At 41.2% G+C, this 17,957-nt stretch overlaps 2 protein-coding genes across 8 annotated transcripts in view; both read right to left on the reverse strand.

The window, feature by feature from the left end:
• The window catches only part of LOC127683495 (rho GTPase-activating protein 20-like), a 420,246-nt gene that overhangs the window by 214,182 nt on the left and 188,107 nt on the right, over positions 1-17,957 (reverse strand). For 2 of the 7 annotated variants that reach the window (XM_052180778.1, XM_052180777.1), the window contains exon 10: positions 3-68. The exons of 3 other annotated variants lie outside the window; for them this stretch is intronic. In XM_052180778.1, the coding sequence (XP_052036738.1) occupies positions 17-68 (52 nt within the window). In that variant the 3' untranslated portion in view covers positions 3-16. Of the gene's footprint in view, positions 1-2; positions 191-2,560; positions 2,671-17,957 lie in introns of all 7 variants that reach the window. 2 more of the 7 variants (XM_052180779.1, XM_052180775.1) reach the window with 2 other exon arrangements.
• LOC127683507 (inositol monophosphatase 1-like) lies at positions 9,665-13,970 on the reverse strand. Its single transcript, XM_052180804.1, has 4 exons — positions 13,461-13,970; positions 12,800-12,933; positions 11,111-11,215; positions 9,665-9,768 (listed from the first exon to the last, which is right to left on the reverse strand). Exons 1-4 carry the CDS (start codon positions 13,521-13,523, stop codon positions 9,753-9,755), a joined length of 318 nt encoding a protein of 105 aa, XP_052036764.1. The 5' UTR covers positions 13,524-13,970; the 3' UTR covers positions 9,665-9,752.

A 17,957-nucleotide genomic window follows, 5' to 3' on the forward strand; every position in this document is an offset into this window, starting at 1 on the left:
ACCTTTTTTTGGAATGTCACTTCCAAATAATGAGTTCACACAAGTCTGATCCCATAACACATGTGGGGCTATACGGATAGATAAGATGAAGCTGTCTAGAGTATTCTTGGCAGAAGTTTTAATTTTTAATAGCACACAAATGAGCTGTTTAAGGACAATGTAATTTGCTTGTGGCATCTTCAGTAGAATACTATATAGACAAAGGAAAATTTTACTGTTGATTGTCTGACAAGTAATGCTGCATTGTCAACATCCTTAATCATTAGGGAAATGCAAATCAAAATAACCCTGAAATTCCACCTCATTCCAGTTAAAATTGCCAGGACCAAAAACTTGGGGGACAGCAGATGCTGGTGAGGATGTGGAGAAAGAGGAACACTCCTACATTGCTGGTGGGACTGCAAGTTGGTAAAACCACTCTGGATATCGGGTTGTTGATTCCTCAGAAAATTGGACATAGTACTACCAGCGGACCTTGGCTTATATCCTGAAGAAGCTCCAACAGACAATAAGGCTACATGCTCCACTATGCTCATAGTAGCCTTATTTATATAGTAGGCAGAAGCTGGAAAGAACCCACATGTCCCTCAACAGAGGTATAGGTACAGAAAATGTACATTTATAAGATGGAGTACTGCTCAGCTATTAAAATCAATGAATTCATGAAATTCTTAGGCAAATGGGTAGAACTAGAAAATATCCTGAGTGAGGTAACCCAAAACCAACCAATCAAACAAACGAAAAACAAACACATCTTATGCACTCATTGATGAGTGAATATCAACCAAAACGCTCAGAATACCCAAGACACAATTCACAGACCACATGAAGGCCAAGAAGAAGGAAGGCCGCAGTGTGGATACTTCCATTTGTCTTAGAAGGGGGATCAAAATACCCATGGGAGGAGATTTAGACACAAAGGGTGGAGCAGAACCTTAAGGAAAGGCCATTTAGAGACTGCTCCACATGGGATTCATCCCATACACACTTACCAAACCCAGTCACTATTGTGACTGCCAACAAGGGCTATCTGACAGGAGCCTGATATACCTGTCTCCTGAGAGGCTCTGCCAGTGCCTGACAAAGACAGAAGTTGATGCTCACAGCCAACCAATGGACTAAGCACAGGGTCCCCAATGGAGGAGCTAGAGAGCTGTAGGGTTTTGCAGCCCCATAGGCTGGAATAATAATATGAACCAACCAGTAACCAGAGCTCCAAGGAACTAACCCACCAACCAAAGAGTACATATGGAGGGACCCATGGCTCCAGCTACATATATAGCAGAGGATGGGTTTTTCAGAAATCAATGAGAGGAGAGGACATTGGTCCTGTGAAAGCTTGCTGCTCCACTGAAGGGTAATGCCAGGACAGGAAAGTGGGAGTGGGTAGATAGGTGAGCAGGGGTCTGGAAGATGGGATAGGGGGTTTTCCGAGAGGAAATGAGGAAAGGGAATAATATTTGAGATGTCAATAAAGTAAATATCTAATAGAAAGAAATGGAACTTTGGATATAGTTATGCCATCGACTGCATGCATAGCTTCTGCATGTGCACTAATATAAACAAATGAAAGACTCCACCCCAAAATACAGATTTTAGGTAAAATATTGCTAGTGTTGGCTAAAATATTATCTGAAAATCAATTTCCCCTATAGAATTATGGGAAACTTTAAAAATTATGTATGCATTTTTCTGTATTACATGTATTACTGCTACCCACAGAACCCAGAGGAAGGTGTCAGGTTCTCTGGAAATAGAATGAATGAATGAAGCTTGTTGCAGGTTGTGTGTGTTCTGTGTATGGAAAAAAGTGTTGCTAAACAATGAACCATCTTTCTAACCACCATGGGGGCACATTTAATATCCAACTTACTATGAATCCATGCAGCACTCTTGTGACACTCTGGAACACAAGGAGCAGAAGACGCACTAGTGACCCTACACAATGCAGGCATAAAAGCTTCTGCTATAGATAAGGCAGAGATACTGGAGTCCTGGGTAGAAATGGGAGCTCAAAGTCCTGGTACTTAAGAAATCATTCTATGGATACAGGGAAATGACCCAAAGAAGTCAAAGCTATACCTGACCCAGACTTATCTAGGTAGTTATAGTTGAGAAGGAAGAACTTAGTGATAGCTTCCCGTTCTAATTAATGATATATGTATTGAAATGTTCAATATTTACAATACTATGGTAATAGTATTAGGATACAAATAGCCCACAGTTATTATACTTATATACTTCTTTTAACTTGTCTCACTCAGGAATTCAAACCAATGTTCTAATCTGTCTTGCACACAACTGCGTAGCATAAGCTGTCTTCCACACCATGACCATTATAATTTAGAAGAGTCTCAAGTGGTTGGATTACAGACATGGTACAACACACTTGTGTGAGAAATGCACCTGTTTATAAAGTGACTATACATGTCTTAGCAAAGGAAACTTCTTGTCTTGGGACATCATTCCAGCTTATAATCCTATAAAGACAAGCCCATATATCTCAAAATGCATTACTTCTAACTTTGGGCATTTCCCCAAGTGTATACTATGTCATTACCTTCATATAGTTGAAATTTTTCCAAGCAGGGATTCTTCATCAAGGACACTAAGCCAATTTTCATACAAATCTGAATAAAGTAAGCTTCCTTGTATGTTTCTAATAAAATCCTTTTATAATGAAAAAAACACAAGAAAATTAATGGTCTATGTACATTGTAGAAAGTATTTGAAAAAAGTTTTGTTTAAAAATAGGAGGTTAGACCAGGGATTGTTAACTTGTGTGTCACAATCTGTTTGGGGGTTCCATATCCTGCATATCAATAATTCCATGCATTATGCATTATAAAAGTGGAAACTAAAGGCAGGAGCCTATGTGTTTTTACCTAAGAGTAGAAGCAAAGAATCAGAGTTCTGACTGCAGCATCAATGAAATAACCCTACTGTCTATTCTGATTGCCTTTCCTGGTTTTCAGTCCACCCTACTACCTGAAATCAGCGATATGCTTTCCAACTCACAGGCTGAAATTCTATCTGTCTCAATGGAGGTCAGCCGCTCTGTGGGATATCCAGACAGTAGCCTAGCATGACTGCTCTCTGAGAGACTTCACCCAGCAGCTGGCTAAAACAGATAGAGACCCACAGGGAAACATTAGATAGAGCTATGGACTCTTAGTGAATAATTGAGGAAAGAATTCAGGGCCCCGATCAAGATAGGGACTCTACAAGAAGATCAACAGACTCAACTACCGTGGACCATTGAGAGCTGCCAAGAAGTGAACACCAACCAAAAAGCATACAGAAGCTGCGCTGTGACATATGGCATATATGTAGCAAATGTGCAGCTCGGACACCATGTGGGTCCCCCAACATTTGGAACAGGGTCTATCCCTAAAACTGTTGACTGTCTGTGGAAACCCTCACCCAGCTGGCCTCAGTAGGAAAAGTTGTGCTAACCTTGAAGAGAATTGATTTGTCAGGGTGCAAGGATAACACATGGGGACCTTGACCTGCTCAGAGGAGAAGGAAAGAGACTCATAAAGGATGAAGTGGTAGAGTGTAGCAGTTTCAAGATGAAAATTAATAAATAAATGAATGAATAAATTGGTAGTAATAATAGTTTTATTAAAAGAAGAAAAAATGAACAGTAAGTATTAAAAAACCAATAAAACAAACAAAAAGCAAAGTGTTCTTTCTGAAAATAAAAAACCATCCAAAAATGACAGGGCCAGGAAATGCTTCATTCTGATTGTATAATTAGGTGAACTTGTACTTTCAGTTCACAGAGAGTAAAGTTGTAATATATATGTATGCCTCTGGGTACACCTGGAATAGTGGTGAACTTCCTTACTTAAGCACACTGTTTTACATGTGAGAATGTCTCACAGTTTCACATCCATTCTTAAAACATGTAAATATTCAATTAAAATGTGTAAATATTCAACTATTTAAATTAATTGTAAGCAGCAACTTGTTTGAAATGCCACAATTAACTTTCACATTGTATCAAGGATAGAAATTCAGACAAATGGAAGGTGCCCAGGTGTTCCTGTACCTTTAAATTGCTGTGAATACACATGACTTCCAGTTACTGATCTTCACTTTCCTCCCTGTGATGTGGTCCCAGGTTTCTGGCAATGAGAGCCAGATGCACTTGGCAAGCTCGAGGGCCAAGGGGGGATCATTGGTTACCATTGCCTAACGTTATTAACCATGGCTACTCTCAGAGCATTATCTTTTCTCTTGATGTCTGGGGCCATAGCTCCAGTCTACTTAGAGGCAATCTCAGATCATGCCCCAAATAAAAATCAAACAATGATATTTGCTCTAGAGTTACTGCTGCTCACTGAGAAGTTAAGCATATTAGACTACTTAGAAGTAAGTTAGGCTAATTCTTCAGTATTTGACATGGGGTTAGGATGGCAATATCAGGAAAAAGTGAAAATACTGCTTTATTTTTTCTTAGAGAAGGAAAACAATTTTATATATCTACTGGACATAGATATTGGACTGGATATAGAATTGGCAACATGCAATTCTCTCACATTACAAGTCTGTGGTAGAATAGCTATTTTGTACTGTTGTTACTTAAGTTTTTGTGGTAAGTATGATTTAAGACATGCATCGTGTAAAACACACTTTTATTACTATTATTACTTGTTCTATTATTAATTCAGGTGGTATAGTTAGAGAGGTGAAATCAGTGGGAACATTTGTAATGCCAAAAAAGCTCATCTGATGTATGAGAAAGTTAACCTCCAACAGAAAGTGTTCACCTGTGTCTTTGTGATGAATCTTTGAGCTTGTCACACTTTTACCTAAAGTGACTCTTATTTGGAGATCATGTATCCATAGTTCAAGAAAACTGTCATGATCTGGTAATCTCAAGGACAGAATATGCATCTCTAGAGGGATGCTGAATGTTGGTGATGCAAAATACTGCCTTACCTTTAAAAGGTAAGCTACTGTGAGTACTGATTCTTGGTCCCAATTAATGTGTTGCTCAGTATAGATCTTATCCCTCAGGACCAAGTGTGATCTATCGGAAATGGATTGGAATACTTCTTCTGATTCTGGTCCTTTTTCCGCAATGACCGATATCATATCCTGTGTGGGATAAGGACAAGCTTCTATTATAACAGATCCAAACAGCTAAAGCACAAATAGGTCTTTGAAGGTAAACCAGAATCATGGCAATCATGGATGCATAGCTACAACTGAAAGAAATGAAGAGGACATTTCACTTTTTTCTTTTTTAGCTTCCAAATATATTTCTTTCCCTAATCCATTTTTCCCAATTTGAATCATCAAGGGTTTCTGGTAATTAAACAACCCTCAAGATTGAATCACACTTCTAGTCACCGAAGCATTTTGGTGAATGGTGCTCTCTTACTTTTTCTTTGCTTTTTGAAGTTCTTTCTCGAGCATGCCATTCCAAGTAACTATTGGGATAGTTCTCTTTCAGAGATCACATCACTATTTGGCTTCCTGTCTACCCTGACCTCTACTGTGAAAACTGGCATTTGTGTTTTAAAGAAATCTTTCCTTTTCCACTATACTTCTGAGACTTTTATTTCCTTCTTTGGTGACTTCTTATTTTAAACCATCCTTATTGAAAGATGCTGTCACATTTAAGAACCCAAGCAATTTTCAGTTGTTCTACCATGGTTTCACTCTGTAAAAATGAGGACCATACACAGATTTACTCCATGTTTTCTTTCATTTTAATTGATTACATGATTACAGTTATTGATGACAAAATCATCCTGATCTAAAATACCTAAGGAATGGGCAGTAATTCTCATGTGTCTAACATGATAAACTTGTTCACGTGTGGCATAAATTCCTGGCGCAGGCATAGAGCTAAAAGAGATGCTGGACAGTAAATGAATATTTCCAATGGAAATCTAGAAGCATATTTAAGATAGACTAAGCCTATTAGGCGACAATTTCATAGAATGCAGTAGTATAAAAAGATCAATGTATAGCAAAAAACATGTATATATCTAATTTATTGTTAATATCAGATAGTAATCTATAGATATTTTTGATTATAAGATTGAGTAATACCAGAGGCAATAACACCAATGGAGTCCTAACACAGTTCAAAATATTGATAGTTGGGCAATTCCAAAGATCCATTTCATCCAACAAGCTGGTGAGTTTGGGTCTTTGCTGAAATCAGTGAAAAACATGGGAATACTATTTCTTTTAAAATTTTCACTTTTCTTTAATTTAGAAGACTCTAACTTCAGTAGGTTTTATTTCTACTTTAAAAGAATCTGACCTCATGAATAGGTTATCTGTATATTCATCAGTTTGGTGAAATAGTTTACTTAGAAAATAGGTTCCCAGAAATTATGGGAAATAGGACAGGTTTAGAAACCCAAAATGAAACAAACTCACAAGTATAGAAGGTAGCATTTTGTCCAAGCATATAAACCGTGGACAAGTACGAAATACTTGGTTTTTTGGTGGTGCAGTAGGAGTTTGAGAAGTTGTTTGCTGGGTTGCATTCATATTATCTTCTTGAGTCTCTGATTCTAATAAAGGAGTAAAATCATTTATTGTAATTGAACTCACTTAGCACTTGCATGACCTTCACATTTTATAGCCTGCATTACTTATGCTTCACCACAAAGACACAGAAAAATAATCAGTATTATAACATTTATAATCATGACATTACTTCATAAGGCATTGGATATCTAGTTGTATATGGCCACAGTTCTAGTATACCTAGTAGTTTTAGGGTTTGTCTTGAAAGGTAAGCATATAGGTATTAGATTCAAGCGATAAAATAGTACCAATTTTTTAGTCCACCTGTGTCTTTCTGGCAGAACTGCCATGGCCAAATGTAAATTAACAATAGTATCTGCATTTCACCACACAACTTGCCTGACTGCACTTTTATTACAGTCCTTGGTTTCCCCCTTCACAACCCACCGAACTGAGAGCTCAAATCTGAGTTCACAGTGTCAATGAATCCCATACTGGTATATTAGGCTATATTTTAAAACTTGCATAAAAGAAAAGCATTTTGGCATGTGCCTTTATACCCAGACCTCAGAAGCTGAGCCAAGATGATCTCTGTGAGTTTGAGGTCAGCATGGTCTACACAGTAAGATTTAGGACAGCCAGACATTTCAGGTAGAGAAAACCCAATTTGGTATTGAATTGCTATTCAATGTATAATACACATCTAAATTAATACTCTTTATATCAAAGTAAGTGACATATACTTAGTTAATTACTCTCATTTCTGGGATTTACCTTTTGCATAAATTCAGGACCAGTGCAAAGAGGTACCAAAATATGGAGGGAATCTCTTGCAGTAGGAAATTATAACACACAGGTGAAGTGTCCCTTCACATGGTTTAGCAAATTCTTCATTGTTGTTTGTTATAAAATTCATAGTTCAGTGCTAAATGATTCTAACTTTTAACTTATAGTAGTAGGACATGTATACACACCGTTAGTGCCCTCAGAGAGAGGAGGAGCCACTTGACTTATTGTTGGTTCATCATGTTCAGGGGTGTATGTCCTCCCCTTGGGGCAGCTGCTGGCTCCATGTTCTGGTTCATTTGGGGTGATGATATTAGATGTAGTAACCTGGTCACATGAGGTATTTCCTCCGGGTCCATGATAAAACGAGGTTTCATACCATAGTGCAACAATATCTAGCCCGAACAGTTTCGGAGAATTATCTATGAGGAATGTTACGAGAGAAATCTGGGACAAAAAAAGGGCAAACAAAAAGGGTCTCTGTCATTTTGCATAGTTACAAATCACATTTTATTTAAGAATTTTGGAGGCTAAAAGTATGTACTTTAAAATACTGAGATAACGTTAGCTTTAATGAAGTATCGAGGCGGGCTTCTTCTTAGAAATTTAAAAGATGATTATGAGATCAGATATTCAAGTGTGGTCATCACAGTCCAATATCATATAAGAGGATGATTTCCAATTTTCACCCTGTGAGGCCCAGAATGTTATACATATTGTCCACTTGATTAACCTTGCTTGTCTTGGACACATTCATGGCTGTGCATATTTGTAAGGATGCTTAAAGAAAAGCACAACTAAGGAGGGAACTTTCTACTCAACGGTCCCATGGGCTAACTAAAAGGCAAGAGACAGGCAAACCCATCTATGTGGTAACATTCACATTTCCCTGATGGTTCAGTGCAAATGCCATGGTAACAGCTTGATCCTCAGGTTTATTATGCTGGGAATTAATAAAATAATGCCTATGGAAGAAACTGGATAGTTATGGATCTGCAGTGTTTGTTTCTTTGTAACCCTTTTTTTTTCCTTAGGATATTTGTTCCTATGCAATATGAGGAATACTTAGTCTCAATTAGGCTGTCCTATAATATATTCCTTTCAGGTCCCAGGGCAGTTGGTCAATTAATAGTGAATCAGAAGCTCAAATACTGAGAATCAAAATAACCATTTGATACCAATACTGTAAAAATTCTGGTACTTTATTATAATATTTGAAAGGCAGGTCCCATAGAATACTTTACTCTATAATTCTCTAAACCAATGATAACCAGCATCAAGAGGTCAAGGCCATATTTAATTACAGAAATCAGGAGTCATAATAACCATACCTGATAAAAATGATCCAAAATTGCATTACCTTTGTTTTGTTGAGGAAACCATCATGAAAACAAGTAGCATTTTACAAATTCTACACTGATTACATCAGAATTCATTCTTGGTTGGTGAACCCAGTACCCAGGGTTTTTTTTTTTTTTTTTTTTCATTTCACAGCATTTATTCTCACTGGATTCGTCTAAGGATATTCTAAGTCACAACTGACAAAAGACTGCATCATTGAGCTCAAATACCTATTCATATTTTACTTACTTAAAATGCACCAATGATTCTTCCTCTCCAAAAGAAAGCCATTCAAACATGTACTTATTTTACAAAATGAAGCAAAGCCAAAGCCAAAATCATCATCATCAACAACAAAGTAACTCAGACTCTGAGGGTAATACTGTCTTTCTGTCACATTGTAAAGGCTTATCAAAGCTAGGCTTAAAGTAAATGGCCAATTACCTTTTTGGAAATATCAGTAGCCAGTACTTTATTTCCATATCTAGGAAGGCATAAAAGAAATGGCGCTATTGCAGCAGAGAGACTGTATGCTGGCATGTGGTTTATCGAGGAATTTCTGGCTATTTTATTTAGAATTCTAAACATCTGTCTCAGGAATGCAGCATTCAGTGGCGGGAGTTCTTCTAAAAGCCTGAACAAAGAGACAGTTATGTGAAAAACAAGTTTACTCAATTTATAAATATAGAAAAGGGGAAAGTCATTATATCTTTTGAAATGACCTCCATAAATAAAAGGAAAGTAAGAATGTATATTCAAAATATTGCTTAAATGTTTTTCCAGATTCAGGCTAGGGGTGGGGCCAAAATGACAAATTTAAGTGTAGTACAAAACTGATAATCATAAGCATGGTCCACTGTGACTCCCTAAGTCACACCTCTGTTTGCAAATGTATTCCGTGTTTGTGAACAATTGAAACCTTTTGCTGGCAGCATTTTTACTGAATATTTTTGGGATATATATTCTCTAATGTGTATAAGCAAATATTACTTCTATTTGGTTGATGTTGTTCACACAATTCGCCAGCCATTACCTCTTTGCTGTTGATAGTTTTTCTTCATTGCTGACCATTTCGGGTATGGAAAGCCAGTGCTCATACAGCTGAGAGGTCAATAGACTGCCTTTAATCATTTGAAGAAACTCCTTATATAGAGAGAAGAAATATTTTGCAGAAAACAAATTATGGAGATTACTGAAAACTTACTCAACTCTAAAATTTCAGATAGTCCCAACTTTCTTCACAGCTCCCAGACATTCCCCAAGGTAGAATGTTGACTGATGTGTAGGGCCAGTAAGTTTTGTCCATAAAAACTGGAAAACTAAGAGCTGATGTTCAAATGTGCTTGGATTGCTGAAAAATCTCTTTTTAGATCGAAGTCCTCTAGTGGACAACTAAGCGAACTAGCATACCTAAGAGATCAATACCTCAGACCAAATACTATTTTTACATGACAGAAATATACAACGATGATAACTATAACAAAGAAACCCATATTATGTTAGTATCTAATTTCTGAGGTGCAGAAAATCATATCCACTATTAGAAGCATGGGAAGATATGAGGTCATGGCTCTTAGAGAAGGTCCTATCACAGTTTCTCTAAACAAGCATGATTCCATAGTCTGTTCTAAATATTTAAGATAATTTTTACAGATAATGTAGCTTGCAAAGGTACTCTTGGCAATGCATGGAAACTATTATGGAAAACCACAGCTATTCAAGGTACAGAAAACAAAATATCCTGTGGCTTCAAGCCAAACTGCATACATAGTACACGCTAACTCCTAAACCCTGGGCTCCAAACATTGGTCAAAAGAGTCAGAAAGATTATATACCAGAAGATCAATAAATCTGCTTTGACAATGGGAGTCCTAGAAATGTGGGAGAGGCTTCACATTTGATAGTTCAACAATGTAATATGCTTGTCAAAACAATTTCTGAACAAAAGTCATCAATGTTAGTAATTCTAAATGGGAATGAATAAATCTTGTAAAAACAAACTTCTAGATAAAGAACTACATGCACATACATATTACAAAGAGTGAGGAAATTTGTGTTTCTCAAAGGGAAGCCCCTAATTTGTAAGCCAATCATAGTTACCTCAGAAATAGTTCATATACTACCAATGATAATGGACTTATTAGGTTGTTTGAACATATTTGTAGGCTCACGTTTATCTATATAATAACAACAGAAAATGAAAATGGGCCATGTATTTTAGCAGAAGTAGGAGTTTAAGGGGAAACAAACTTAGAGCAAGGGAAAGGAAGGAGTGAAATGATGTAATTGAATTTTAATTTAAATAACAAATAAAAAGTATCATTTTATGGTGGTGAAGGTATGGCAGACTGATTAAGAATACTTGTTTCACAGCCATGAGGCCCTGCATTTCTGTACCAATATTTTGTGAGATATAGACAAGCAGATTATGACATCCTACTTGATATGTGTAGCAAAGAGTTGTACACGAAAATTAAATGCATACCGATGCACAAAGTTAGTCGTTCCATCAATAGGGTCAATGATCCACGTGGGCTGCTCTGTCAAGACTGTCTTTTCCCCAGCTGCCACAGATTCTTCACCAATGAAACTGAGAGAAGGAAGGAAGGAGAGAGAAAGAGAAAGAGAAAGAGAGAGAGAGAGAGAGAGAGAGAGAGAGAGAGAGAGAGAGAGAGAGAGAATATAATAAACATGGTGAAACAGTACAGAGTCCTAAATTCTAAATGGTATAAATACAGGGAAAGTACACACATCTGAAAAGGTCATCCTTAGCATGAGAAATTAAGAAAACACTGCAATCTTAAAAGTAAGTGCGGGGCGGGTGTGGCAGCGCGCGCCATGATCTCAGCACTCAGTTGGCACAGGGGGCAACAGTCAGGCCAGCCTAGGGGGGAGTGACACAGCCTCTCAAGTCCAGCAAACTGAACTGAGGGAGCTGGAGCTGCCAGCAACTACAGGTGTAACGGGTCCCTCCGTCCTCCTGGGGCCTCGGTGACCCACTGATGGAAACTCCCAGAGACCTCGGCCAGGGCTGGCCGAGTCACTCCCTACCCTGGCCAAGCTGTGAAGCTCTGGGTCTGTCGTTTAGAATAATGGCTTTAGAGAAGCAGAACGTAACCGAGAACAGCTGGTGAGTTCCTGAGAATGTACCACAGCAGCCAAAGACTGTGCAACTGGTAAGTCAATTCTACACATGGTGTCTGCGGTCGCCGGTTTTCATCTCAACTGTTCTTTTTTCTATTTTTTATCTTTGACATTGAACTCTCAATATATATTTGTCCTCTGTTTCCTTTTTCTCTTATTTGTAAGCCTTGTTATTGGCAGGAAGGATGTTCAGTCACAACTCTAAATATTGTTCCATCTCCATGACTAAAAGACTGACAGCAGTCAATGTCCCAAGGCGGAAGACACGGCAGCACTTAGCCGAGACCTTCAAAGGATGGCTTTTAATTTCTTAAGAGTTCTGGGGACTTGCACCTGCAGACAGTGCTCTACCGCTGACCCTGTTTCCAGCCTGCAGTTTCTGGAGACTAGGCGTCACCGCGCAGGCTTGGCTGGCTACACATTCCCACGCGTCTTCCCTCCTTCTCCTGAGTGCTAGCATTAGGGGCATCTGCCATCTTGCCTGGATGAACAATGTTTTTTTGCTAAATTTGGGTCTGATTTAGGATTTTCTATGGAACTTTCTCATGCTGGTACTTCCCTCACATATGCAGAATTTCGCCATGCAGGGAGTTCACGCGAGCTTTCCAGCTGCACCTAAGGCAGCAGACATGCTTCCACCATCCACACATTTCCTCCCGGCAGAGATCCCCTTTCCTGACCCTAGAACCACAGGGCAGGCAATCAACATAACTCAGCGCGCAGGGGCTCCAGTCAGGATTTGGAATCTTAACCAGTGAGGTAAAAAAAATATAAAAGATTAGCCAGAAACAGCCAAGCCATCAGTTAAGACCAAGACCACACACACACTATCCAAAGCAACAGACGTCACCACAGGGATCTTCCTCCCGTCATCCTGGCCTGAGCAGCCCCACAACCTCCAACGAAGCTCCTTTTCAAGTCAGTCACCTATTACACCGCTGTATCTAGAAACATCTGCCTCACACAAACGCTTATTCCAGCCCAGACTTAACTCTCTCACGATAAAGCGATAAAGCGGTAGAAGAAATACCCGTGATATGGGTACTTTTCCTTTATAGACGACATGAGCATTTTCTCAACTTTTTGGTCAGTAACGGTCACCAAGTCGGCGGGAGAACTTTCAATCATGACGTTCATCTCAGTTTTCAGAGCTTCACGAATCATCTAAAAAAGAGCAAGTAAAAAAGATGGAAATAATTTAAAACCAAACAAGAAAGTAAAGCACAAAAATAACTTCAAGCATTCAACCACTCTGAAAATGTTCTGAAATGTTTTCTTTCAAACATGTCTATGAAACAAGACACTTTAGAGAAATATTATGTAATTTCATATCTTATTTTAGATTCATGACTGTTGCTGCAAAGGGTAACGTCACAAAGTGAAAAATTCAGCAGGAAATACCACGCCCATGATGCCTAACATTAACCCAGGCCTCGGCTCCATCCCCATGCCCATGATGCCTAACATTAACCCAGGCCTCGGCTCCACCCCCATGCCCATGATGCTTCACATTAACCCAGGCCGAGGCTCCACCCCCAGCCACGCCTCCCACAAAATCAATCAACTTTCACTGTATTTACAGTTTAGTGAAACTGCACGTGTAGACACCACTCAAAACATGCTTTGTTGAACAAGACTGCGCTGTAACATCGACACCCCACACACTCTGGCGTACATACTGTAGTGCATACCTCTCCAGCTTGTCTTGCGAGGACCACTGCATAATCCATGCACTCCTGCCAAGGGTCTCCCATTATCTAAACATAGTCAACACAGGTCAGCACAAAACAGTTACAAACTGTGCAGGCACTCACTTACACAAGCATCTCAATTAGCAACACTTTGATTTACCCCTTCCCTGGTTTATAGTTCAATTTTCCTCCACAAATAGTCCCAGTAAACATCATTTTGAAATATTACATAGTTCAGCTCGTAGTAAAAACGTTTTGTTATTGGTGCTGTTTTGAGTCAATGTCTCACAGTCCAGGCTAGTCTTAAAGCGAAGGATGACCCTGAACTCCGGATCCTCTGCCTGTGTTTTCCAAGTACTGTGATCACAGGCATGAGATATTATACCCACCTTAACAGAGGTATTATCAATGCAAACGAGGTTCTATCAAGTAGTCTCCCAAGGGTCCACATTTTGGGTTGTAGCTGTACCATATCATATTGTGGGGGTGCTGGGGAACAGATGAGGTCAACACAGACACTAAGGGTTATTATGTGTAGGAGTGGGTGGGGAATACGACAAAGAACACAGGGAAGGCTGAAATAGAAGCACTTTTAAAGACAAAGGAACAAAGGCTGTCCGTGTTACCTCAACTCTAGAGTGCTTCACAGATGGAATTTAAAAAAAAAAAAAAAAGGTAAAGGTGAATAATTCAAGGTTCACAGATCAGAAATACTTTGCCCCATATTATATGGGCAGATTTTACAGAACGTATGCTCAATTCTGATTAGAAAGTTCCCTGCTTACAACATTCTGAGAGAAGAAAACTCTAGGTCTAAAAATACTATGATAAAAGCAAAGGTACCAGTTACCTCCTGGACCTCAGGGGGGTGGGGCACGACCATGCGACTTGCCAACTTTCTGCTGGCCTCTAGAGACTCACCACAGGCTTGACCACAGGCTAACATGGGTTCCTGGCCCACGGAAGCATGGACGCTGTCATACCCAGAAAAGGTGGCAGTCTTTATAGAGCCACACTCTGCCTGCTTCCCACGACAAGTTACACACTTGTGCTTCCTCTTTTGTACTTATTTTTTTTTTTACTACAAAGTTTCCTCTTTAAGAGCATCTGAAGTCTCTACCCTCTAGCGCAGGGAGAAGCACGGGGGACACTGAGCAGAAGCTGCTTGCTACTGCTTCATTATCCTCTTTATTGATGTAAGGTTGCCTTCGAGCTCTTGACCATCCTGGCTTAGCCTTCAGAACGTCGGCTGGTATTCCCGACAGAGGCCAGCACACCTACGCGCCTTTTCTTGTGACTCAAGCATCCAAGTCAGCGTATAAAAGGCCACCTTTTGAGTTACAGAATAAACTCCTCACAGCTCTTCAAGAATGGCTTCCAAACTTGGTCATTCTTGTTCTTAATGCTCTCCTCTGATCGGTCACAACTGGACATTCTTGGGCTTGCTCACCATAAACCTCACCATAAACCGTTCAAGCCACTCACACTTAACCTTGTGACAACACAAACAGAACACCTCCCGATTCTCCATGACCATTTCAAAAGCCATCCATCCCATCCTCAACCCAACAGATACCAACCAATAGACACTTGCTGAAAAACTGCTGCTGCTATGCAGTATTTGGTCATTTGTATGCATGCTACATCTTCTCAGCCAGTTCTAATATATTCCTTGAGGGAAGGAGGCTGATAAATGAAAATTTCTGAGGTGCCCTAAAATGTAGCTGTCCAGAAGAGGGAAGAGACAACGGAAGTCAATTAAGTAACAGTTCTCTGGGATGTGTTCTATTTTTTTTGGGGGGGGAGCAAGAATGGAGAATTAAAAAACATGTGTCTGGAGATCCAATTGCAGCGTTAACTCTTGATCTCAGAGGCACTTTTTTAGCCTTGTTGCTGGTAGTTTACAAAATGTGCCCCAAGTCTTGGTCCTTTTCCTAGCTGGTAAATGGCTCAATAAACCCTTTGATTTCAGAGACCTTTGCTTCAAGACTTGTTTTCCCGGGGGTTATATTCTACATTCCTCACTTTGGGAACAAAGTCATACAGACTTAAAACTTTCTATCCTGTACAGCCGAGCTACCCGCATCACTTGTCCCCGCTCCTGATGCAGGGCATCCCCAACCCTGTGAATTCGTGGGCCTGGAATTCGCCGTGTAGAGCCCCGCGGGCTGGGGCAGAGCCGGGCTCATTCTGCGACTCACAACCTCGGAGACCTAGGACCTCCGGGCGAAGCGGCTCGGCTGTTTGCGGAGCACTGCGGCGAGCACGGCCTGGAGGAGGGCCCGGCCGCCGCCCCGGCCCAGCTTGGCGAGAGCTCGTCCGCAGCCCGCCGGGAGCCCACGCCTCGGCCACCGAATAACGCTGCGCAGAACGCAGGGACAGAACCGACTCACCTCGCACGAGCGCACCGCAATCGGTGCTCAACCACCTGCATCCTAGGACTCGGTTACTAGGCTCTTCCGGAGGTAACAGGAAGTTACCTCCGACAGGAAGTCCCGCCCCACTGAAGCCTGAACTGCGCATGCGCGGAGTACCGCGTGGAATGCGCATGCACGGAGTACAGCGGCGAGCGCGCATGCGCGGAGTACGACAGCGAGCGCGCATGCGCGGAGTACGACAGCGAGTGCGCATGCGCGGAATACGACCGCGAATGCGCATGCGCGGAGTGTGGTGGCGAGTGCGCATGCGCGGAGTACGGCTGCGAGAGCGCATGCGCGGAGTACGGCTGCGAGAGCGCATGCGCGGAGTACGGAGGGGAGTGCGCATGCGCGGAGTACGGCGGCGAGAGCGCATGCGCGGAGTACGGCGGCGAGAGCGCATGCGCGGAGTACGGCGGCGAGTGCGCATGCGCGGAGTACGGCGGCGAGTGCGCATGCGCGGTGTACGGAGGCGAGAGCGCATGTGCGGAGTACGGCTGCGAGTGCGCATGCCCGGAGTACAGTGGCGAGTGTGCACGCGTGGAGTCAGAAACACCTTCCTGACTCCCATGGTTTTGACCCTCCAGCACACCTGCTCTTAGCCACTTCTTGCCATGTATACAGACAGGCTTTTTTTTCAAATAATAAAGAGCACACACAGAAGATACACAAACTAGACACTTCTCCAGCTGGGGCAAGACCCTCATAGTCAGGGATCCTGGAAGTTTGGGGGTTTCTGGCCAATGTACTATATGTTGTTCCCAGATTGAAAAACCTCAAAGAGACCATCAGAAACCACAATTCCAATGCAAGCACATGAGAGTCATTCTCCAAGCCCGAGATTGGTCCACAAACCTTCTTGATGGAACAGGAATGAGAGTGACCCCTGCCCCCCAGCTCTACATGGAGGGGGTTTATAAAGGGAAAAAAACACAAGCGGGTTTCTAAGCCTTGGCATTACATGAGAGGGTAAAGGAATGTTGGTGTTCTTCCCAGAGCCCAAGGGTGGAGGCCATATCCCTCCATGGACAGCAGACAGTAGTTTTCTCCAAGGACAGCAGTTTAATACAGAGTTTGGAGAATATGATGGAATCTCACTAGCTGTGGTTTTTTTTTTTTGTTTTGGTTGTTTGGGTTTTGTTTTGTTTTTGCCTCTTCATTGGCTGTGCCCCTGTAAGAGCACATTAACTTAGAATGAAGTCTTAAGAATAAAATGGAGTTTATTCTGCTACCTCAGTCCCTTCACTCCCACTGTCCAATCTCTAAAACTACACTTATCATGGAAAAGTCAGTGCACCCAGGCCCTAGTCCAAGCTTGCTGGGAAAGGACTACAGGTTCTTGCTGAGCAAGGAAATTACATTTAGGTTAGGAGCAGATCTGAGACCACTCCAAGCTCTGTCAAGTCCTAGCTGTGTGGCTCTAGAGGGAAAGAAATCACCCAAGCACAGCTGGCCCAAATCACACTTGGTAGGTCTAGTTCCAGGCCACTGCTTTCCACTGCCTTACCATTGACAGACATTGTTAGCTAATCAGAGCACCACAGCCTGCTGGTCTCAGATACACCAGTGGGGTCTTTTAATCATGTACACTACCATCCTGTAACTACAGCTCCCCCAAAAAACAATTTGCCATCCTGCTTCCTGAATTACAAACAAGGATATGAGAAGATAGAAGAGTAAACAAAATAAGCCAAGGACATAAATAAACAAAGAAGGTCATTTCTTGAGTGGGGGAATTTCAGTGACAACAACTACAAGTTGTTGTGACAGCAAGTAACTGGGACAGTGATATATACTTGGAAACCTGACATGAAACCTGTTCTCAGGAATGGGGAGGGAGGGCATTATCTGGAATTCTGAAGGTGTGAAGTTAGCTGTGCTTGGAGACTGAAAGCAAGCCAATGAGCCTGAAGCTGAGTGTCTAGGAATGCAGACAGGACCCAGTGGTAAGGATGAAGGCAGAGCAACAGAGCAGACCCAACCTTGGGCTCAGATTCTAAGCATTATTCTAAGTTCAGTGGAGAACTTCAGGAGGATGGAAAACAAAATGCCAAGACTCTCATTAAGGCTTTTAAAAGAC

The sequence above is a fragment of the Apodemus sylvaticus genome, chromosome 4 (assembly GCF_947179515.1).
Source record: "Apodemus sylvaticus chromosome 4, mApoSyl1.1, whole genome shotgun sequence".
NCBI classification, from domain to species: domain Eukaryota; kingdom Metazoa; phylum Chordata; class Mammalia; order Rodentia; family Muridae; genus Apodemus; species Apodemus sylvaticus.